The sequence below is a fragment of the Electrona antarctica genome, assembly GCF_951216825.1.
Source record: "Electrona antarctica genome assembly, chromosome: 2".
Classification (NCBI taxonomy): domain Eukaryota; kingdom Metazoa; phylum Chordata; class Actinopteri; order Myctophiformes; family Myctophidae; genus Electrona; species Electrona antarctica.
Window position 1 is genome coordinate 43,231,217 of NC_136807.1, and position 23,739 is coordinate 43,254,955.

Consider the following 23,739-nt stretch of genomic DNA (forward strand, 5'->3'; position numbering starts at 1 on the left):
TCTTTTAAAAATCGCTGCAATATCTTGTTTTGTTTTAGCTTTTCATTTCAGATATTCACTTGTGATTTTAAAGTATTTGTACAGAGCATTGAACATAACCTGTTCAATGCATAGAACATTGGACATTTTGAAGTTACTTAAAGGAAGATACTTTACTTATAATACTGCCTTGATTTATGTTGCCTTTTGGGACCAATGTGACTTTATTCATATTCAGACAAGAAAGTAATTTTGAATGAATCCTATACTAGATTAATCAGTAGCTAAATCTCAAAGAAAATAGTATAATGTCCTAGTCAAAAATACTATTGTAATTATTACATGATTCTTAGACCATAGTGAGACCAAAAACTGTTTTCAAAAACATTTTCAGTAACTAGTCACTTATAAGTGCAAATGTAGACTGATTCTGTGATTCTAAAGAAGCAGAAGTGTCAGGAGAAGGAGGTTTCCTCAGGTATCAGGTGCGCCGTACATAGAACCATGACATCACATAATCACGTAATACCATAGTCCAGTAAAATAGAGGGTATGCGCATGCATAAAGTGAATGGCAAATCGAGTGGCAAAGTGAGTTTAACATTGTTTAATGTCGTTTAATGCAATTAGATATGATAGATAGATATGATATTGTATGTATGGGCTGTCAAGGCCAGAAAGTAGTTTTTAGACACTCAGTAGGCATTCCTGCATAACTTCCTGGTTTGATGATGATGTCACGCGCATACCCTCTCTATAGGCCAATATTGGGAGACTGGGGAAAAATAGCAAGCCATAGCATAGGGACCTGGATGTTTTTGTCTAAGTATATTGTGTTGAACATTTGGCCCATTTAACTGTGCCTAAAAATGTAAATTTGGACCAGGTGCACTCTTTGAGATGATGCAGTAAGGAGTGTGTGTGTGTGTGTGTGTGTGTGTGTGTGTGTGTGTGTGTGTGTGTGTGTGTGTGTGTGTGTGTGTGTGTGTGTGTGTGTGTGTGACAGTGTGTGTGTGTGTGTGTGTGTGTGTGTGTGTGTGTGTGTGTGTGTGTGTGTGTGTGTGTGTGTGTGTGTGTGTGTGTGTGTTTCAAATATATAAGTTATGCACTGTACATTTTGTAGGATTTCTTTTTCTACATGCCAACTACTGTCCCATCTTATTTACGGTTTAAGAGTGGCAATCATCTCTATGCTTTGGCATATTTATACTGTGATATATGCTGTGATAAATAGCAGTAGCACTGTGCTAAATAGCAATGAAGCCTAAGTAAAATGAAGCATAGCCTATATGATTATGGTGCTGTCAAATAATATTGCATAGATGTTAATCCAGGAAGTTATTACATTTGTATACTCTCAGTTACAAATGGATTAATGATTTGAACACAGGATTGTATGGAAGTAGTAGTTTGGTAATGTTTCTAATGAAAATAGTTATTGTTGCATTTTGTGGGATATCTAACTAATTTCATTTGGTGGTAGAGATTTCAATAACCAAGATGAAGGTCGAGTCACACAGCAGTGTTTAACTTATTTCATACTGGGACCAGAATTCTGTTCAGGACTCACTTGGTCCTGCATGGTCCGGGAGATGGGGACTTACCGCCGGTGGTCCGCCGGTGGTCCGACCACCCGTTAGTCCGAGGATTATTGGCATTTTCGAGCTCTCATGACAGTTCAGAGACGTATAAATCAATGTTAAAATAGTAAAAAGGTGCTCCTGGATCAGTCGGGGAAAACATTAGATAAACTAGAAAAAGTGCCCTTCTGGGCACAGGTCTCCACCAGGAGGATAGGAGTGTGTGTGATGTTTGGCAAAATGTTTAGGAGTAATATAAACATGTTTGTTTCTTGCAACAATTTTCTTCGTTTTTTTTGAGGAAATACAGAGCCAGATCACTCATAGCATCTCTGAGGATAGAATTCTGGATGAGCAGGACATGTGCAGCATTTTGTACAAAACGGGCTATTCCTGAAAACTTTGGAAGGCAATCTTAGCTAATCAGTGTAGAATCTGAGAAATCCAACAGGCTCGTCTTGATCACATGACTACAGAGATCATGTGTACCGATGTGCGTGAGATTTGGATGAAATCTGTGCGACTAACACAAACAATGTGTAATACAGTAATCGGCCTCATGGTGGCGCTATAACCGGCAGATGTGGAGGGATGCAGGGAAAATGTTTTTCCATGGCCTCTAGGGAGTGCGCATACATAAGTTGTCGATGCAGTTATAGGTAAAAACAGGAATTGTCCTCTTATAGCGCCACCGTGAGGCTGATTTGGGGAAGAAATAGTGGCATGTCGTCCTCGGCCTAGTGGAAATGTATAATTTCATGGAAATTGGACACTGTGTTTGTGATTTGTGGCATTTTGTTTGAAACGGACCAATCATGTGAGTTTTGGAAGCCAATCTTAGCCAATCAGGATGGAAGATGGGAAATTGTGCAGATCTGTGTTGATCACATGACTATGGAGATAGTGTATACCGAATTGTGTGATGTATGGATAAAATGTGTACGAGTTATCTACAGAAATGTGTTTTGCCTAAATCGGCCTCATGGTGGCGCTATAACAGGCCGTTGAGGAATATTTGGGGCAGAGGTTCGTCGTTGGCATCCAGGGAGTGTGTGTGCACAGTTTGGCATGGATCGGGCCAATGGTGCCAGAGATTAGCTGATAACGGACGGACGGAAGGACGGACGGACGGAAGGAAGGACACACACACACACACACACACACACACACACACACACACACACACGGACGGAGTGCAAAACATACTCTCCCCATGCCTTCGGCCTGGTGGAGACAAAGAGGGGAGTTCCGGGCACTCGGAGTAAAACAATCAGACCTGTCTGAAGTGAGTGGTGCAACAGCTCCCCCTGTTGGTACCCTAAACATAGGGACGGATGGACATAGGGACATTGCTGTTCCTTGGAGTGGTTGCACCACTAAAAAACAAAAAGGGAAAAGACTATTCAACCAACATGTTTCGACCTGTATAGGCTAACAGACCGTAACGGTCTTCATCAGGGCTATGGTCACCCCCCCAGGGGTGCGCGAAAATAAAGAACTAAAATAACTACCGTCCTGCGGTATCTCTGTTGTCAGTCATATGAAAGTGCATGGAGTTTTAGTAAAATGACTGGTCAAATTTCATTGCAGCAGCACCAAAACAAACAAAGAAATACAAATATGTTGAGCATTATAATGTCTTCTGCATGCATATATTAGCTTGTATTTCTATTAACTATTCAATTAATTTGAACATGTATATATTTACAATAATCATGGAGAACTTATAGATTTAACATTTGTAAAACATTAAAATATTGGTAGGGTAGGGTACTACTGGCCAATCTGGACTGGAGGGGCACAAAATCCAATCTGGGGGGGCAATGCCCCCCTGTAGAGACCTATAGGCCTATAGGCTAGAATTAATTATTATGTATTAGGCTTACTCTTCTCTAGCCTATTTATATCCTTCAGTTAAAAGGCCTACATGAAAATGGAAATAAATAATAAATAAAACAAAAATATATTAAAGGACAACTTCACCACTTTTCAACCTATCTTCATATAATAGGTCCTCACTAATAATCATGAAAAAATGGTGCAATTTTTTTCTACTCGGTCTGTATCTCATAGGAGGGCTGTGGGCAGTTCAGAAACCGTCTTCCAGTGACATCATCGATGGGGAATACAAGCTAATAGAAACTGCAGGCTTTCTAGTCCTGAAAAGTTGCAATGCGAAAATGGAAGCCATCGTTCTCACGAGATTGAAAATCTAAACATTTTTGTAAAGAAATCTCGTTTAAAAAAAAATCTGCCTAATGATGATGTCACTGGAAGACGGTTTCTAAACTGCCCACAGCCCTCCTATGAGACACAGACTGAGTAGAAAAAAATCGTCCCATTTTATCATGATTATTAGTGAGGACCTATTATATGAAGATAGGTTGAAAAGTGGTGAAGTGGTCCTTTAATATATTACTGATGAGCACACATAGGGGTGCTCATCAGTAATGTCCATAATGTCACAATTCTGATGTCTGATGTCAAACCATACGCATTACTGTAACAGTCCAGAAAAACTTTTAAGCACAGCACACTTTTTGTTTGTTAGTTAGTTAGTTAGTTAGTTAGTTATCTCTGTCATGATTCATCACAGCAGTTGTACATACAGAATAAAGGTTAACATGTTACAATTGACCGAAAAGGAAAGGGCTGAAGCCGAAGATTATTATGCCCACCTTATTAATATTTAAATTAGTTATTACATAGAAAAAAGGAAACAAAAGCAAAATAAAGAAAACAAGTCGTTGCTGCACTTCTTACAAAATCAAAACAAACGAAACAGTGAAAAGAAAAAACATGCTGGGTTTTATATGCACAGGCCACCACTTTTACGCCAACCACGTTTACGCACAGCACCTGTAGAGGGCAACCACTTTTACGCACAGGCCTATAGAGGCACAGCACCTGTTTTAATTAGGAGAGGCCGAGAGGGTAGGTATAATCACTTTTACGCACAGCACATGTATTAATTAGTATAAGGCCTATCACTTTTGCACAGCACATGTATTAATGAATAGGGTGTAATCTAGCAATCACTTTTATGCACAGCACCTGTATTCATTAGTAGGCTATAAAAGGACAGCACCTCGTGGCAGTAGCTAGCACCAGGTAACAGGACGGTAGGTTCTCAAAATAATAATAATAATAAACAATATATATACAGCCTCACACTCGTAGCTATCAATGCCAAATTTTATTGTGGAGATAAACTGGCCGAAACGGCCAGACAAAGCTTTATTGTCTCCATCAGGCCGAAGGCATGGGGGGGAGAGTATTCTTTTGCACTCTGTCCGTCCGTGTGTCCGTCCCGGTCGATGCCAAATTTCGCACACACACTCCCTGGATGCCAACTGAACCTCTGCCCCAAAATTTCCAGAACGGCCACCAGGAGGCCAACTTTTGAAAAACACGTTTTTTATATTACTCCTCCAGATTCTGTCCAAGAATCCTGCAAATCGTTACACACTATCTCTATAATCATGTGTTCAAGATGGATCTGTCCCATATTTCATATTCCATTCTAATTGGCTAACATTGGCTTTCAAAGTTTGCAGGATTGGCCCTTTTGAAACAAAAAGCCTCAAATCATGAACACAGCGTGCAATTTACGTGAAATCTTTCACAGACTTTCCTACTAGGCTGAGGAATATATCCAACCCTTTTCACATTGGCATATTATAGCGCCACCAGCAGGCCACAACCTGACCTGGCCTGGTGGAAACCTGTGCCCAGAGGGGCACTTTTTCTAGTTCCTTCTTCAGAGGGCATGAGTGCAGGCGTGCGTAATCTGGTATTGAGCCTGGGCGCGTTCGTATAATTGCCCTCCGCACCAGAGCGCAAGTTTCATTGCACAGTGCGCTCAGTGTGTTATTTCCGAACGCGCCCAAGGCCAAAGACCTCTTCAGAACACCTTATGTGATTGCACATAAAAATGATGATGAATATTCTGCTGCTGCTATAGCTAAAATTTTGCAAATTGCGGCTAGCAGCATATGTGATCTGTCTGTGATCTGCAATTTATGTCCATGTCAAAGTAAATATTATTATAGGTTCGGACAATATGACGTGGTCAAATATATATTTGAGTCCCCCTACTGGCTAGGGTAACAGGTCAGGTCGCCCCAATTCCATCTCGCCCCAGCTTTTTTTGGCGGTTCTATTCCTGGCTAGTGGTTCTCAACCAGTGGCCCGGGGACCACCAGTGGTTCTTGAGGGGGTTCCATGTGGTCCCCATGCAGCTAAATGATGGTCCATTTAATGGACCCTTATGGATCTTTAACTTTTGAGACGAGTGTCTCAAGAGTTAATTTATTGTTAAACTTAATTTACAAGAAGTCTACACAATTAGAGAATGTAGAATAATTGTTATTTTGATCAACGTTTGCCTGTTATCTATGTTATCAACATTAATACAGCATGGAAATGTGGACATATTCTTTAGTTTTGGGTCTACAAGGCTAAATCTCATCAAATGGTGGTCCGTGGCTCAATACCCAATAAATAATGGCCCTCACTGTTTATGTTTTTTTTTCCTTTTTACCTCCTCTTATGATTTCTTGTTTTTGGCTATAGGCCTATAGAAGTGTATATTTGTAGATTTTGTACGTCTCTAAATGTTCTCATGAATTGAAAATGGTGGACCATATTGTAAACAAGTGCTTTATGCCACAGTTAACAGTTTTTGTATGGAGTTGTGCTTGAGATGTACTGTAATTCTGCAAACTGTTAATAAATACTTCAATCAATCAATCAGCTAGCTGGTCCATTTGAGAAAGGTTTTTTTGGACCCCCCTTAATGTTGTTATTTGTGCAGAGGGCGCCCCCTAGTGGTTATGAATGAGCATTCATTCAGCGGTGGTGCGTGAATCACACACACACACACACACACATCGCCAGTCAGTCAGAGCGCTGCTGTACTGCCGACTGGAGGGATGTGACCCCGGAACGGAACAGGACGCCCTCCTCCTCCTCAAACACAACACTCCATTCAAATACAACACAGAAGAAAAGAAAAACTGGACCAGGAGGGGTAAGATAAGAACCCCATAAATAACGTGGCATTTTCTCAACAGGGACACTACCATGAGTCGAAGGTTTAAACGGTAATAACACGTGCTAGTATTCCTGGGTTATCACTTCTTCTGCTCGACCAAGCGGTACCTGGACTGGTTCGGCACATAGGAAGTTCATTCAGGCTTTTGTCTCCAGCTTGCTAGCGAGCTAGCTTAGCCTTGTAGCATTGAATGCTTTGCTTGCAGACTGACTGCAGAGGTGGATATTATCGCGGTTTCGTTTGAGATGTGTATTTCTGTGTAACGCTTGTGTGTAGGTAGTTGCAATCTCCGCATTTATTTACAAAAAAAACAGCCATTGTCGCGCCGGTCGGGACATTTAAAAAGGCTTCAATGTGCTACAATCAGTGCTGCTGTAGCATGGTTGTGCAGTCGATTCCATAATGTTAGAAACCCCTTTGGAATTTCCATCCAAACGACCAAAGGCAACAACCAAAAGTATTCTGTTAATTCTGTTCAGTTTCAACAAACAGGTTTTCGACTTGGTTAAACGATAAGGATAGACAATGTCTCTTTAAATCGACCCTCACTTAGCATGTAGGCTACGTACTCGTACAATTGAGTTTGAAACCAGATATTACACTGGATAAATATTTACCAGTCAGCTAAAGGGACATGCTAATAATGTCTCCCCATGTTCTTTGGGAAGTAACAACAGCCTGGTGTGGCTGCCTCACGTTTTTTTGGGGGGAAAAAACAACGTTTGTTCAACTTTTACTTGAACCTGCCCTGCAGTCACAAAATACTCAGTGATTGGAAGTGGTTGGCCTCCTCTGCCGTTCGTTCTGCTACCACATCAATATCAATGTAGAATGTACCGTTGCATTTTCTATTTTTGTCTCCCACTTCACTTCCCATGAATATAATTGTGCTGCACGTCTGCCTTCTCCAACTGTCACAACATGTTCAGCTGTGATTGAAGCTGGCACACTGCCTGCTGCAAGAGGGCATTGCCAGTTGAGTGTGAGGGGTTCGTTGAATCGTTGGCCGTGGGCAAAAGATCCAGCTTTTCCTGGCATCTATCAAACTTGGTTATGTCTCTCAGTACTCAAGGCTGTCTTGTTTTCACATTCCCCCAGCTGACTGGATTTTGGAATGAGATTAGGGCAGGACCATCTCTTCCTTGTCTCCACATGCGTGTGGCAGCCTGGCAGGTGCTCTTCTTCAGTGGCTGTTCAGCCCCCAAGGGAGCTTCATCAGCTGTCAGCAGCCTCTGAGAGGGAACGGCTAGTCTCTCAACCTCACCATACCATAGCTCTTTGGCACATCGCATACACTTGTCAGCCCTGTCCAACATTGTGCAGCAGAGTAGACTATTCTAGAGTAAAGTGGTGTTGAAAATCCATAGAACCTTGGGTTACAATCTGATCATGATATATATATATATGTCCCAACCAAAAGTAGTAGTGTGTATTCATTGCATTCAGTGTCATTGCATGCCTAAAAGGTTTCAAAAGAACACTTTTAGCACAATGTAAACAAAGTACATTTGGCCATTAATATAGAATGAAACAAGTTACATCCCTTTTCTCCACCCACTCACTGGCAGCTATTTGTTGAGCAGCTTGAGCTAGAGAATTTTATTCTGCTGAATTGCCTGCATACGATGTATGCTTGCAGGCAATTCAGCAGAATGGCCTAGGAGGCTGGAGCTGCATCCAGAGAGTGAATATCCCAGAATACCACAATGTCTTGGGCCTGTCTAAAGATTCACATGAGATCCTTTTCATTTGAGAGTTACTTACTTAATAATTTATTCTAATTCTAATTTTACCGTATTGGACGTTATTGTTGGACCAGCTTACATACAGTTTCTTGCCAGCTTTGCACTAATGAGAAATATACAAATTACAAATGTATTATCATTTCCGAGTTACTTATACTCACTAATTTATTCTAATTCAGATTTTACCTTATTGGACGTTATTGTTGGATCAGCTAACATACAGTTTCTTGCCAGCTTTGCACTAATGAGAAATATACAAATAACTATTGGTCCAACAATGTATACTAACTATAATTGGCTTTATTTGACTATAGCACTAACTTCACAACACACAATTGTATGCCCTACCTTGACGGTAGGTCTTTTGAAATGTTGCAGTGTTCTCCCCATGGGACCAGCTTAAAGCAGCAGCTTCTGTTTCAGCTCCTCGGAGAGAGAGAGAGAGAGAGCCCATGTGATGCAAGCAGAGACATACTGAGATCATAGACCATATTCTAATATGTTCAGTTCAGTTGTGTGGGCTTCCTGGCGTACATTGGGTTGTATGCAATCGAATGTAATACAAAAACTAGCTTATTTAACCACATGAATCGTACCATTCCTATTCTGAGCCTAACATTGGTGAAAAATAGCAAATCTACAAGATATTTAGTATAGAGGGAAAACAGGAGGGGCCTTGTATTGAGCCTTTGGGAACCACGTCAACTACAGAATAGGGTTAAGTGGTCAAATTTGCCAGTATTGTCTAACTGTAAAAACCTGATTTTGAAGTCACTCACTAGTCAGTTGAATGACCAGTTCAATGCTGTAAGCCATCACTGAAGATGGTATGCCTGCAGCAATGTAAATGATTTAGCCTAGCTCTAGTGGTCGTGGTTTGATAGCTTAGTCATTGCAATGTTTCAACTCTCTGTATGTGTATGAATATACTTGTTGGTAGCATTATTTTAAAAAAAAATGTTAGCAGTTAAAACTTCCTCTGCATTGGCACAAGGTATCAAAATGTGAACTATGCTGTCAGTTGTGTGATATACTCTAGTGAGGACCTGATGAAAGATATGCCGTGGATCGAATCATTGTCTAGTTGTGGTATTATTAAGTCTGAATTTGGGCTTGGTGGGTTCTACATGTCAATGAGCGTATATTAACTTTCCAGTAAAATAGGAGTAAGGACCCACGTCCAGCTGAAATTGTCGGAACAGCAGAAGATTTAAATCCACCCAGGAATCAAACAATGAAGCAAGCTTATATGGTCAAGCAGGATACTTTGAATTCATGCCTCACGTGGTGACAACAAGACATGACCTACTTATCAATCATATTTTCACAATCCAGTTCATCACCATTGTCCCCAAATACTGTGGCCATTGTTGTGGTAACTGTAAATGTGAGGAAAAGGCGTAGCACAAAGACCGCAGGCAGACATCCAGTAGGACCAAGCCAGAGCCTTTTTGGCCCGCAGCGTCTGCATGTCTGCCTCTCGCTGCTTCAGCATCATGCATGTGAGTTGTACTGGATCTGCAGACGGCAAAAAAAGATTTTCTTGAAATCATTAATTCTTGTTGATGAATATTATTCTGTGTTTATGTACTCTACTTGAACCCATTCAAATCGGGAGAGCATCTGTGTCATTTAAAAAAAACATGCATTTGCTATTAAGAAATAGCAGATATACAGCCTGCGTTACTCTGTGCCGCGCTGCAAGCTTGTATATCTGCAATTGTTGAAGTGTTTGAAAAATGTTGAATCATTTTCAATTAGAAAAAGGTTGGAGAACTACCCATTTAGAAGGCATTTGTAGAATTGAGCTCAGGTCTTAATAGCTATCTTAACAAAACATGTTAGATAGGTTTCATGACTGGAGTGGATTAGCCAGTGATTTTCAGTTGAAGAGTGCCCCCTACGGAGCATACGGTATGTGTTTGTGACTCGGACACTTGTGTATGCATGTGTACCCGCTGTGGCACAGCTGCTCCGTAGAAACATGCCTAGTTGTTGGCAAGTGAGCTGGCAAACGCAGTAGTCATCAGCCTACTTCAGTTTCTCACACATTGAACTGGGTCATCGGACCACTTCACTACAGAATGCAAGTAATTTGTACCTCTCAACCTCTTCTCAGTGCAACCTACCGGTACTTGTACCGTACTCAGGGTACCATGAAGCTCAGGCCTTTCGTGGCATTCGTGTAAGGCTAAGTTGGCTCCGATCTGTGAGTCTGTGAGTCAAATGCAGTAGGCACTAGGCAGCCTACTTCAGTTGCTCGCACATTGGCCTGCGTCAGCACTCAGCCGACCACTTTGCGGCTAAATGCAAGTAATTTGTACCTCTCGCGTTTTTCTCAGGGCAACATGCTTTTGCCGTAAGTATCGCATCATGAAGATCAGGCCTTTTGTGGCATTTGTGTCAGGCTTTAGTTCCAGATACAGTGTCTGTATTGTAATCTCCTGTTTCCATATGTGTGCTGTCAGCAAGACAACTGGAAGTAATCAGTTACTCCATGGTGTTTAGAGTTAATAATGGGGTCAACAGGTGAACTGGACTGTGTGTGTGTGTGTGTCATCAAGTCAAGTACACTAGTGGTCCTCCTGGATCCCACACGGAAGCCTATCACATTGCAAACTGTAATCTTGTGCGGCAGACCTTTATTGCACTCGATGGCCTAGGGCTAGGGCCAAGTGTAAGGGGAGCGAGCGCACACACACACACACAGTGTTGAAAATGCTCTCAAGTAATCTTCCTCTTATTCTGGCCCTCATGTTAAGGCTCGTACAAGGCCATATGTAGCGCAGCAGTTCCCAACCCTTTCTGGGTCATGCTGACGGTCCACTTGAAAATCTGTAAAATGTTGACGGCCCTCCCATTTGACCACTTCACATTGCATTTTCAGAGCATGTTTATCTTCAATTATCAGTGGATTATGTTCCGGCTTGGATCAACGGAACTAATATAGTATGCTTTTAAGTTCCTATTTGTCATTGGCACATTTGTCAAGGTTTTATAGAAAAAATAACATGACTTTTTTTCTTTTACATACTTTCTTTTAAAATATCATTTATATTATCATACATTTTTTGTGTTTCACCAATTATTCGTGGGCACACCTGCAGTATCCTCACGGTCCACAGGTAGGAATTGCTGGTGTAGCGTCTTTCAGAATGGTTGCACACGACAGTGTTCCGCTGTCATTCAGAAAATCGCTCCCATTGGAAATGAACCCAATTTCATTTGCTGTAAGTCAGAGAGGCTTATTGTCGGTATCAGCCAGGGTGCGCGAGTCTATCCCCGTTTCAATGCGCTAGACTGGGAGATGGAATGCTGAGGTGGAGCGCAACACATTCCATCAGCTCCCAGTACTTACCGTACGACATCAAGCCGTGCTACTCGTACGCTGAGTTGGCGACTGAGCTCTACTGACTGAGCTTCCCAGACGCTAGTGACTAATTCCCGTGCCAGTTGCCGTGGGCGCACACCCGCCTTCCCGCTCCTCTGTCGGCGACCATGCGACAGACCATCAGTCATTCATATCAAATATGAATGACTGACTATCGTAAACGATACAGAGACGGTTTGTTTATTTTTGGACCACAAGAGACGATTCAAGATGACCCCATGTTGTTCTCCATAGAGACATTTTTCAGTGAACCAGGGGATGAGCAATTGCGTTAGGACTTTGGCTCTATACAAATAGTATAACGCTTTACAAACACATCAACCAGCACTGGGCCTATATCTATATTATTATCTATATTATTTTGCGCTTGTTGTGCGGCTTCAGCGTTGCCTGGCTCAGCTGGCTGTCATGCTGCGGATTCATTTTCTTCTCTCTCCGCTCCCAGCTCGTGCTGGCAAACGGGGAGGCGGGAGCGGGGGGAGCGCACGGCAACTGGTACGAGAATTAGTCACTCGCTTCCCGGACAGTCATTTGCTGTAACTATAGAAAATGCATATGCACATTGTTGGACACTAGACACTGAGGTCATACAATCACTTGGCTCCTGGAATGTTAGACATGTCGTCCTGCCGGAGGAAACCATGCAAGGCACCAACCTGCACATCAGGAGCAATTAGGGGTTCAGAGTCTTGCTCAAGGACACTTCGACACTAACTCTGGGGGAGCCCGGGTTCGAACTGGGAACCATACGGTTACGGTTCCCATCCGGTCACTCTACCCATGAGCCACTGCAGTGCATCCTATTTCTCTAATCTGTGTACAGATTAGAGATGGCCTCTGTGTGTTTTTCGTTGGCTAGTGGCCTAGTGACTAGCATGTTTCAGACAGTTCCCCGGAACACAGCCCACTGAGACCAGCATCACAACAACAGTCCAACATTGGCACACACGGGGGGATTAGACCCAGATCAGCACTAAAGAAAAGCCTTTGATTATCACTGGAATATTAGCTGCTGTACGTCTCTGAAGCCTGCCTGAGATTCCCCCAAGGGGATTAGTGTTGAGTGAGACAGCCCACCATCAATGCACAGCACGTGCACACAAGAGCCTTTGACTTGGTTCTTACAGTGGCCTTTGAAAAGAGACAAACAAAAAACAACACTGAGTCGACCGAGTGACTGTATATCATATTGGACACATGCATGACAAGTTTATCAAACAAATCAATTTAATCAATAATTTAAAAAAAGATCGTTATAATAATGTCCAATAGTGAAAATTGTACGTGTTCAAGCTCACAGGTGATCTTATGGATCGGTTATTTCTTTATTCTGTGGGACACTATTGTACAGCAAAGTATAGAAGGGTTTAAGTTGTTTGGTATATTTTAAAAAAATCTAAAAATGAAACTCGCTTCTCGGGGGGGCACTGGCTCAGGAGGAGGTACACCGTTACCATTACCGCATGGTTCCCAGTTCGAACCCGGGCTCCCCCAGAGTTAGTGTCGAAGTGTCCTTGAGCAAGACGCTGAACTCCTAATTGCTCCTTATGAGCAGGTTGGTGCCTTGCACAGTTTCCTCTGTCATCAGTATATGAATGTATGTGATAAATGCACCATTTACCATTTATTAAAATCGAAAAAGCAATCGAAAGAATAAGATAATCGACAGTTGCTATAGCTATAATGTTGTTATAGCAGGTTCGTCTCAGTTATTAATATCCTGCTATGAGAATGATCAGAGTTTTCATAATTAGTCTTCTGTAAAATGCAGCAGATGTAGTTCCAAACGAGGGATGGACTAGAATGGACCTTGTTTTGCTGAAGTAGCACACATGTGACTCGGGAGTCAGTAAGTTTGGGGGTTTTGTTTTGTACTGTAATTCCCCTGGAGAATCTATTGTTTACATAACGGCATGAAGAGAAGCTAGGAGTCAACTTACAGGGGAATTAGGTTATTTTATTTGTTGAGAGAGGCTGGGTGTAGTCCTACATTAGAGAGGCTGGGTGTAGTCCTACATTAGAGAGGCTGGGTGTAGTCCTACATTAGAGAGGCTGGGTGTAGTCCTACATTAGAGAGGCTGGGTGTAGTCCTACATTAGAGGCTGGGTGTAGTCCTACATTAGAGAGGCTGGGTGTAGTCCTACATTAGAGAGGCTGGGTGTAGTCCTACATTAGAGAGGCTGGGTGTAGTCCTACATTAGAGAGGCTGGGTGTAGTCCTACATTAGAGAGGCTGGGTGTAGTCCTACATTAGAGAGGCTGGTTGTAGTCCTACATTAGAGAGGCTGGGTGTAGTCCTACATTAGAGAGGCTGGGTGTAGTCCTACATTAGAGAGGCTGGGTGTAGTCCTACATTAGAGAGGCTGACCCATATTTATCGGCCATTATTTGGCTTTTTTTGACATCTGTATTGGCGATTATAGGTTTCTATATTGATTATAGTGTTCTTTCAAAATTGCAGATCTACAAGCTCACTACACATTGCATTTGCGATTAGATGTGTTGTGAGCTTTTGAATTTTATGTTTTTGAATAACTTAAACATTTGTAAGATTGGTGGTGATCATCAGCCGGTAATTGACAGTGTCTTGAAATAATCTCAGTAAAATTGTGTGCTTCAGATAAGTACAAGTGAATTAGCCTATTATATAAAGGCTAATTTCTCACTGGGTAGGTTATATTATCTGGCCTTTTAGTGCAGCCAGCCTGACATAGGCAAATCATTTGAGATGGTTTTAAATTAGGTTGATTTCATCAGTGCATCAGTTCACCGCGTAAAGAGTCCCCAACTATGCAGTCGATTCTGCAGCCTGCTGTGCTGTTAGTTATTATTACTTATGTCTATTTTGGTAAATCGCTCCTCCCTACCTGAAGCAGAGCAAACACAGTGACGATACATTGATTCAACAATGATCTTTGAGAGCATCCTCCCCTTCCTCAACCTAGCATTGTTTCTTCTTTCTACAGTCTGTCCCCATGGAATTCTGAGGAGCGAGTCTTTATTTATTTAGCTCTTACACAAGACATTCTTCGGGATGTGTGGATAGATGAGATGAAAATAAATCTGGGTGGCAGTAATACGGGAGAGGATTTTCAACTCTTTTAGTAACTGAGCATTGATTGTATGATATATGCTCTTTTTGCAAAGACATCACACAATCCTCGCCTGGAAGTGTTAGCCTAGACCGTAGTGCCAATGTACAGAGGATGATCTTGGATAGGTTCTATCAAACCCTTTATCCTTATTATTATTATTATTATCAAAAAGCAAAATGTTGACATTGTGAAGAAGAAACCAGAAAACATGGTTGAAAATTAGCACCCTCTGTGCATCAGAAGCTAACAGAATGTTATAATGCATGGGTGCATTTTTATCTTCATGTGTAGTGTAGCTAGTAGGTCTCTCTCTGTCTGTCTGCCTGGAGTCTTGGCCCTCCCATTTGTCAGAAGTAGAGAGTGGGGGAGACATGATCAAACGTGTCACTGACTATCATTGCTCTGACGCTGCCCCCGCCAACCACCACCACTGCCAATCCCCAAAGGTGCACAGAGCGACTGAACTGACAGAGGCTAGCTCTCTCCATCTTTCATGTCTTGCTTTGAGTCCTCTGGGTTGCTTTCCAGTTAAACTCTGCCCGGCGCTCAATTTGCCATGGGTGGTTCCTCTCTGCAGGCGTCAACTCTCAATGTAGAAAGCCACTGACAATGCTGCATTACAAGGCACCGGCTCACACATATCGGCTTATGCTCCGTTTACCATGTGGTTTGAACACAGCTGAGAGGAGAAAGTCAACCAAACAAACACAGCTAAAGGTTGCCATACTTCACATCGACTGTCGCCAGGAGTACGATCCCCTGAGCCTGTAGCACCCACACTCCAGCCAACAGAGCCCCATGCATCCTCCTCCCCTGCAGGCTTTAGGGAGGAGTGGTGAGCCAGCTTCTCAATTAAATAAATATAACCCCACATCAAACAGGCTGTCAACGTGCATTAGTGGTCCTTTGTATAGATAAGAGGCCAAAAGAAATCACCAGAACTATCGTGGTCTCTGTGCCCCCCCCCCCCCCATGGGCTTTTTATTTTGGGTATTCTTTTTTTATTTAACCCCCCTGATTTGCATACTGATATTCACTCCCCTGAATCACTATTTTATTTTCAGTTCATTTCCTGAATTATTTCCTCTGGTTGTGCATACTTTAAAGAAATTCCATTAAGATATTTCCCATAGTCAAATACAAGCTTTGGCATTAGTGAATAATCAGACCCATACTTTAAAACCATGTATTTTCGTCGGAGGGATCTGATGTGACAGCAGCCACCCCTTGATCAATATGCCATTGCACAGCAGGGCTGATCCCTTGTCTGTCATTTGCATTAGCAATGGCAGCTCCTTTCATCGTCATCTCTATGCCTGCACTTTTCCTTGCCTGTAATTTGAATCTCCGCAGCGCCGACTGACAGTGAAAATAGGTCATTAGTAATGGGGAGAATAAGAGATGGAAGGAGCAGGCAGGGGCGAGATCTATGAGGAAAAATGCCATGCAATATTAATGAGAGCCATTTAGCATTGATGCTGTGAACTGTGAAGTGCTGTGAAATCCTGCTCTGTGGATGCTCTTTACTGGTCAGCCCTCTAATGTCCTGTCTCATTAATGTTTGTATTATATAGATACCAGTAAGCTCTATATACTTTGTCGTACAACGAATAGCAAAAATAGTGGATCTACAAGCTCACAATGCGTCACATCACAAGGTGCGGTAAAGCTTGTATATTGGCCTTTTTCCCTTAGAAAATGCTATCCAATGTTCTAATGACAAAATGAGGTTGAAAGTGGTTAACCGAAGTTCATCAAATGAGCTTATTTGTTGTTCGCAATGTTCGGTATCATAATCCCTAATGGGAATGCATTAAAACTGGTTAATCGGACAGATATGAATTGATCAATCAATAATCAATCAACTTGGGCGCCCGGCCCGCTGGCCAAGTGGTCCAGGTGCATGCCACATAATATGGCTTTGGCCTGACAGCACGTCGCGTGTTCGAGTCCCGTTCATGAAGACCTTTGCTACATGTCTCTCCTCCTCTCTCCCCTCTTTCCTGTTAATCTTCACTTGATACTATCAATAAAGGTAGAAAAAAGTAATCGATCAACGTTATTGCCACAGAGGTAAAAGAAAGGTGAAACTCAGGATCAACGTTTGTACTGTAGTTCAAGTAGTAAAAGGATAATTGGAAGTAAAGAATGGAAAAAAGAGAGCACACACAGCCTGAAAATTGCAGAATGTAAAAAAATATTCGTGTCATTCAAAGAGGTCCGAAATCACATGTAATGCATACAATAGTGCATGTCAGTAGTCGGTATCTAAAGGACTTGGAAGAGAAATAATTTGACACTGACTCACAGCTAATACATAAATGTATATCAGGCCCATATTAAAGCAAGCACAAATAATTGTGCTGCCTGATGTCTGAAAACAAAATGAGATGCCTGTTAGTGATTTTCTCCTAATGGTGGTGGATGTCTTTGTGTCTGCAGAGCTAGCGGAGCAGGGGGGATGAACCGCGAGGAGGCCCCGGGGAAGTCTCCTGAAGAGATGTACATCCAACAGAAAGTGCGGGTCCTGCTCATGCTCAAGAAAATGGGATCAAATGTAAGTGCATTGTGCTTTGATGTGAAGAAACCGTGGTCACAATTAGATTTCTGCTCAGTCTTTAGGTCTATTTAAGCACTTCATGTGCCGGCCTACTTGGGCATGACGCAAGTCGGGAACGATGCAAGTCAGGAATACCGTACACCGTACCGTATTTGTTTACAAACATTGAGATCTGTTTCATGTAATCAACTTCCAACACATCCCCTAACCTGTTGTTTTGTGGAGCGCTGGTTTCTGTTCATTCAACCACCTCTGTGTGTCGTTGTCTGATAGCAGATAGGTCTATAGTATTTTACCTGACGTGTTGGAGTCTCGGGCTTAAAGGGACAAAATATATGTTAATGACGTTTAGAAGATTTAGAACACTTTCCTGGGGTCTTTATGTGTAATATGTGGTTTTAAATGGACACTGGGCTTACTTACTTCCAGCCCTCCCCCTATCCACAAGGAGGAGCAGTGCACCATATATATATATATATATATATATATATATATATATATATATATATACATACATACATACATACATACACACACACACTTCTACAAGCTCACGTGTCGATGTAGATCGGCTAGTTGAACAATTTTAAAATGTTTTTCAAACAAGTTTAGGGATAAGGAGTAAGGCACTGACGACAATAGGGCCCCAAGTGCGTCTTCCGGCAGATACAGACATTTGTGTTTTTCCGGTTCTTGGAATGAAATGGAATTGCCACTCAGCGCAGCCCAATACACACAAGGCCCGAGTTATACAGACTAACAGACAGGTTTTGTGAATTAATTGATAGATATATACCCATTCGGTCTCTTTTGTTTTTTTAGTGAGTGCATGCACATTAACCACCATTTACAGAAGAAGATGCCACAGTTTTTCAGTTTCAGTAAGTTAGCCATAAATAAATGGCTTTCCCCAACCTACTTATTTCCTTAAGTATTGTGTGTAAGTGGTTCCACAAAGCTGAAGACGAGTTGCCTGACATGTTGGTTTAAATTGAGAGGAATGGGCCCACCAACGGCTGATTATTAACCGTCTTGCCGCCGAACACGAGAACCTACTCTTTTTTTCCTTCTCCGCCAAACGCAAGATTCTCGGGTTTGAATTGTTTAATCAATTTTTTATCCGTTTCGATCGCTAGCTGATGTTGCTACCGCAACAACACTCTGGGACACAAACACACACTGGCCGCGGCCATTTTGAAGATGCGCGCGCATCCACTTGCATTGTCCGCCCTGTCTTCAGAGGCCTGTATCTCGGAACTGACATTGAGGGGGCAGATTTGGCCCAGACAAGCGTTTTCAACGGCCTGTAGCAGGCGCTGTGATACTCGCGGTCCACTTTTTCCACCACCGACCGAGAGAACAACCACCAGTGTGATGACAACACACATGGAATTTTTTCATAGTAAAATGCAATTACGGATATTTGGTTATTCAAAGTAAGTGTTACGCGCGATAAAACCTTGGCAGTACCTTATCGAGGGATTCATTAATGGTGGCGGGAAATGGGTTTAACTTCAGGTCCCTCATGTGTACAGACTGAGAGGATACCGTTTATTAGAATAATCACACTAAACACAAGACATGTAAACACTGTAATTAAACTATTGCCTTAACCTGATTAATCCCAGTCAGTAATCTGGTTAATTGTGAAGCATGTAAATGTTTGAAAGACGCCTCCTGATTAAAGCCCACCCCATCATCTAATGTTCTACAGGATGTTCTCTCCAATGTTCCAAATGACTGGCTGTCATCCAGAATTTATATAAGAACGGTAGCTTTTAAATGTTAATTCCATGTTGATCATTGACTGTGCTTTAGCATTGGATAACTCAACGCAACCCCAAGGTCACGAGGAGTCCATTTCTGCAATGTCACAGTAGGGCTGGGCAGTGTGATGTAAAAGTGTTAGGAGGAAGATATGTGTGGACCAAACGCCTATCAATTATGTAGATTAGAATTTCTCTATACAAATACAAAATATTGTCTAAATTGTATCACCATTAAAAACGTTGAACATTATGTACAGTATTATACCAGTTACCTCCAAATGTATTGGGACAGCAAGGCTGATTCCTTTGTTTTTGCAATGGACAGAATTCTTTTGGGTTTGAGTCGATAATACATTTTTAAAAAACAACTTGTGTGAAGTGAGCTGTGCCTTTATCATAATGATTTCATTTTAATAGAAAAATGTTGTGCTTTATTATGCCATGATCCTCATTGGCAGTTGAATCTCCACTTGCACAAATCATCCAAAGTGATACTTTCAATGTGGTAGAACATTCCAATGTTTACCTATAAGTTAATTTATGTTTTTACAAACTATACAGTACTACATGTCACTTTAGAGACCCCCGGTGACAGACTTGGGTATTTCACAATACAGTTTTTCTCCCAATAATCAATGAACTAATTGATTATTGATCATCTCACCACAAGTCTCATATTTTGGTGATATTAAACCTCTCTGGTTATAGGGAGTAAAACAGTGTGCAGACTTTATATTATCATCTCTTATACTGTATGTCCTCTATTTAGCAACTGCTAAAGTTTGCTTTTGTGTTTTGGATGTGTATGCTCTTTGGCAATTGTTAATTCTCTCTCTCATCCATGAAGATGGAAAGATTCCATAACTTCATTTGTGGAGCATATTTGTCGAGTGTCATTTGGCTGTGTCTACACAGCTGTTAAATCAGTCTACAGGGCTGAACCTCCTGGACTTCTATAGAGATGTTTCATTTAAAATTGCACTCTAAAAATGGAACTCGCGTTCCTTTTTATAGAGCGCATAACAAATGTCAAACACTTGTTTCCATACGCAAAAAGTCCATTTCATTCAATATCTATTCCACAGGCTGATATAAAAACAATAACAAACACTAACAAAAGTAACAGGATCCCATGATGAACGCTATATCTGCCAATAGGCTGCGCTCACGGCTCAAAAAGCCTGTGTCTGCCAAGTGTCCATAAAGAGTGTTCAGCTCTGGGTCTGGATGTTGTCCCAGACTCGGAACAACGTCGGAACAGTTGCTGAGGGCTTCTATTAGGACTGAGGCTCCCTCCAGGTGGTCCCGAGCCAGGGACACATGGTTGTGGGCAACAAACTCCAACCCTGCTGAGATGATTCGTATCCCGAACTCCTCCAGTGAGGTCTGCACCTTCTTCAGGTCTGTCATGTCACAGATAAACTGCAGGACGGGTTTGTCGTCCTCGTCCTCCATCTCCTGGACGTCCTCGGCTCCTGCCTCTAGCCACCTCTAGAGCTCTCTCTCGTCTAGTGCCCCACTGCCCCCCCCCCCCCCCCCCCCCCCCATTCTTGTTGAGTGTGTGTGTGTTTGAGCTCCAAGAGGCTACGGTTGATGTTGTCGGTCAGGATGTCGATGAGCATTACACATCCACCAGGCCCCCGGACCTCAGCAAACCCAAACCGTGCAAACTGTGCTGGGTTCCTGCTTTTGCTCCACACTCTTGATGGCAGCCTCTACAGATGCTTTAGGCATTATTCTTATTTCTGCATTGCTCTACATGGGCCAATGCTAAATTAAGATCTGGGTTAGAGCCTCCTTCTTCAACAGCTATCCTTATCATCATGCCAAACTTTGTGAACATTTTAGCTTGTGCTTCATCTCTGGGTCCTTTTATATGTTTGACCGTAGACCATTTGTTGTGCCCAGGCGGCCCAGCACATAAGTTACACACGGGCGCAGCAGACAGACATACCCACACGTTTATTTTTCCATTGACTTGAATGCCACATGACGTCACGGGGTGGACATATACACACACAGCCACACATTGGAGCGGTTAGCACCACTCAATAAATATTGATGGAACACAAGACAAAAGTTCAGAATATCAGCATTTATTTCCAGATATTGCCACCTATTGTCCAATAGGTGGCAATTGCAGAACAGTAAGTTCTGTAATTGGTGTTAAACAGAGTATTTAAGTAAATTTAAACTAGTAAAGTAGGTACCAGCCTAATCTGGGACCAAGCAAGTCTGGAATAATGTAAGTCAGGAATGATGCAAGTGGGAATGCATATCCCACCCAGTTATGCAATAAACATTCTATATTGTTGTCAGAGCAACCGTTGTACTTGTTGTCAGAGATGAGATGCGTCCTCCACAGACCCACCGACAAACAGATACTGACATTTGTCCATTTTTGTTTCTCGACAACCGTTGAGGGTTCTCCCCTCTTTAATAAACACAAAATACATTTTCAGGTGGGCTGCCAATTTTGTCCAATCAGGAGAGAGTATCCATTTATCAGCTTTTTTGTTATAGTGTACTAGTTCAAATTGTGTGCCAGTACTCATTTCTTTGTGTCATCACTTCCAAATACACTCATCCTCCTGATTAGATCAAAATGGTCTCCTGACCTGAAAATGCCTTTTCTGTTTATTAAAGAGCTGGAGAATTGGGGAGACCCCTTTTACTGAACCAACACAGTATAGCAATGAATGATATGAGAATATAGAGCTATTTAACACTTAGTTAAACAAAACAATATCACATAACTGCGGTTTTAATATTTGGTACTGTATCCCTTGCTTGCTATAACTGCATTACGCACTAACGTCACCAAACTGTTGCATTCTTATTTTGCCTCTCCCAGGCTTTTACCGCAGTCCCTTTTGTTTGTTTCAGCCTGCCCCCAATCTCCTGTTTAAGATGTGAAATGCATCCTTAACTAGGTTAAGGTCTGGTGATTGACCTAATGAAGTCCTTTGTTGTGATTGCAGTGTGTTTGGGTCATTCTCTTGCTGCATTATGAAGTTCCTCCCAATTAGTTAGGATGCATTTCTTATGCGTAAGACGGCAGACAGAAGGTTGTTGTGCATCCGACCTGAACATCTGGCATTGGTCAGGCTATATTAATGATAAATATCCCTACACACTGCTGTGTTTTTCTGCCGGTTTTCTGAAAAATGCGCCAGTCTGCAAGGACTTTAAGCCTTAACACATTGAGAGCCCACGCTTAACTGCCCAAAATCACTTTCACCTAGAAAATCCATTCACATTTTTTATAATTCAGCTGACTGTGGAGACACATGCTGGAACTTTTTACTTTGAAATGTTTTATAGTTTCTGAGTTATTTAATTTAAACGCCAAATGCATTTTCAATGGCGAAAAAAACAAACTTTGGCACCACGTGTAAAAAAAAAAAAAAGTGTTTTGATTTTTCTGATTTTTTTTTTAATAAAAAAAAAAATAATAATAAAATAAAATAAAAACTTTTTTTTTTTTTTTTTTTTCAAAGACGTCCACAGACGTCTTGGGCTATGCACGTGCGGTAATACCCATGACGTCCACAGACGTTTTGGGCACAAAATGTGTTAAGAAAGAAAATTATGTTCAGAGTCACGTCGAAGAATTGATTTTTGTGGCTACCTGGAATATGAACAATGTGGTGTACTCCAGCATGTTTCCACGACAGGCAGACGGCACACTTTCTTTATGGAGAGACACTGGTTTACAGCACATGTATAACACAACAGCTACATGTGCAGTTGAGAGGTGGTGGTTACATTTCCATTTTTAACAAATCTTTAAAAAATAAACCAAAGGCTTTCTCTGAAACCATAGCTGATAGACATCTAGTTCATCACATTTCCAGAAAGAAAAATGACTTGACTTACATGAAAACATCCCTGTGTTCTGGTGGTACAGCTCTCAGAGTGTTATCATATCTTGAAGGATGGAACTGTCTTTGTCGCATCTGACTTCTCAAGTTAAATGACACATCTGACCTTCAGCAAATATGTCAAATGCCAAATTTGACATTTGTGTGCCTGGGCAGGCGCTGCCCTGACAGCAGTACATCATTCATGTCGACTCGTAAGTATTGTAGTCAGATGCCTGGGGTCATGGCAGAATCCCTGTCAAAACGGTGTTCTCTGCCGCTGTCTGTCAGTTCAGAGCCATAGGACAAAATGCCCTGTGAGTCCACTGGGAGAGAGTTGTTCTTCACATGTAACTGTTCGTTCAAAGGAGCATGGGTTTTCCTTTTAGGATGCGATTTTGCTTTGTGTTATTGTTTTATGAACTCTAATCACTTTCTCCCTTGCTTTCAGCTCACGCCGAATGAAGAGGCTTTTCTCCGGAATTATGCAGGCGTGGTACACAGTCAGATGAGCCAACTACCGCAGCACAACATAGACCAGGGTAAGGCTCCTATTGGGGGACACACAGTCGGACAAGTAAAGCTTGTTCAAACCCAGACCACAAACAAACGCTACCTCATCTATCCTAAAGACTATTCTGCACCCAGAGCTCAGACTAGGGAAAGCCTGTCTATACACACACTTCTCTTTAACCAACCTCG

The 23,739-nt window shown here is 42.0% G+C and overlaps 2 protein-coding genes and 1 pseudogene across 4 annotated transcripts in view; 2 read left to right on the plus strand and 1 right to left on the minus strand.

The window, feature by feature from the left end:
- Nucleotides 1-23,739, plus strand: part of clstn1 (calsyntenin 1) — a 324,752-nt gene that overhangs the window by 201,574 nt on the left and 99,439 nt on the right. The gene's annotated exons all lie outside the window — the stretch shown is intronic.
- ctnnbip1 (catenin, beta interacting protein 1) overlaps nt 6,428-23,739 on the plus strand; it is a 31,766-nt gene continuing 14,454 nt past the window's right edge. Inside the window, exons 1-3 of one of the 2 annotated variants that reach the window (XM_079518207.1) lie at nt 6,428-6,591; nt 17,288-17,402; nt 23,489-23,579. In XM_079518207.1, coding sequence (XP_079374333.1) covers nt 17,307-17,402; nt 23,489-23,579 — 187 coding nt within the window. In that variant the 5' untranslated portion in view covers nt 6,428-6,591; nt 17,288-17,306. Of the gene's footprint in view, nt 6,665-17,287; nt 17,403-23,488; nt 23,580-23,739 lie in introns of both variants that reach the window. The other variant, XM_079518206.1, reaches the window with a different exon arrangement.
- Nucleotides 20,386-21,573, minus strand: LOC306943075 (translational activator of cytochrome c oxidase 1-like; annotated as a pseudogene). Its single transcript has 2 exons — nt 21,546-21,573; nt 20,386-21,151 (listed from the first exon to the last, which is right to left on the minus strand). The product of its transcript is annotated as a translational activator of cytochrome c oxidase 1-like (transcript).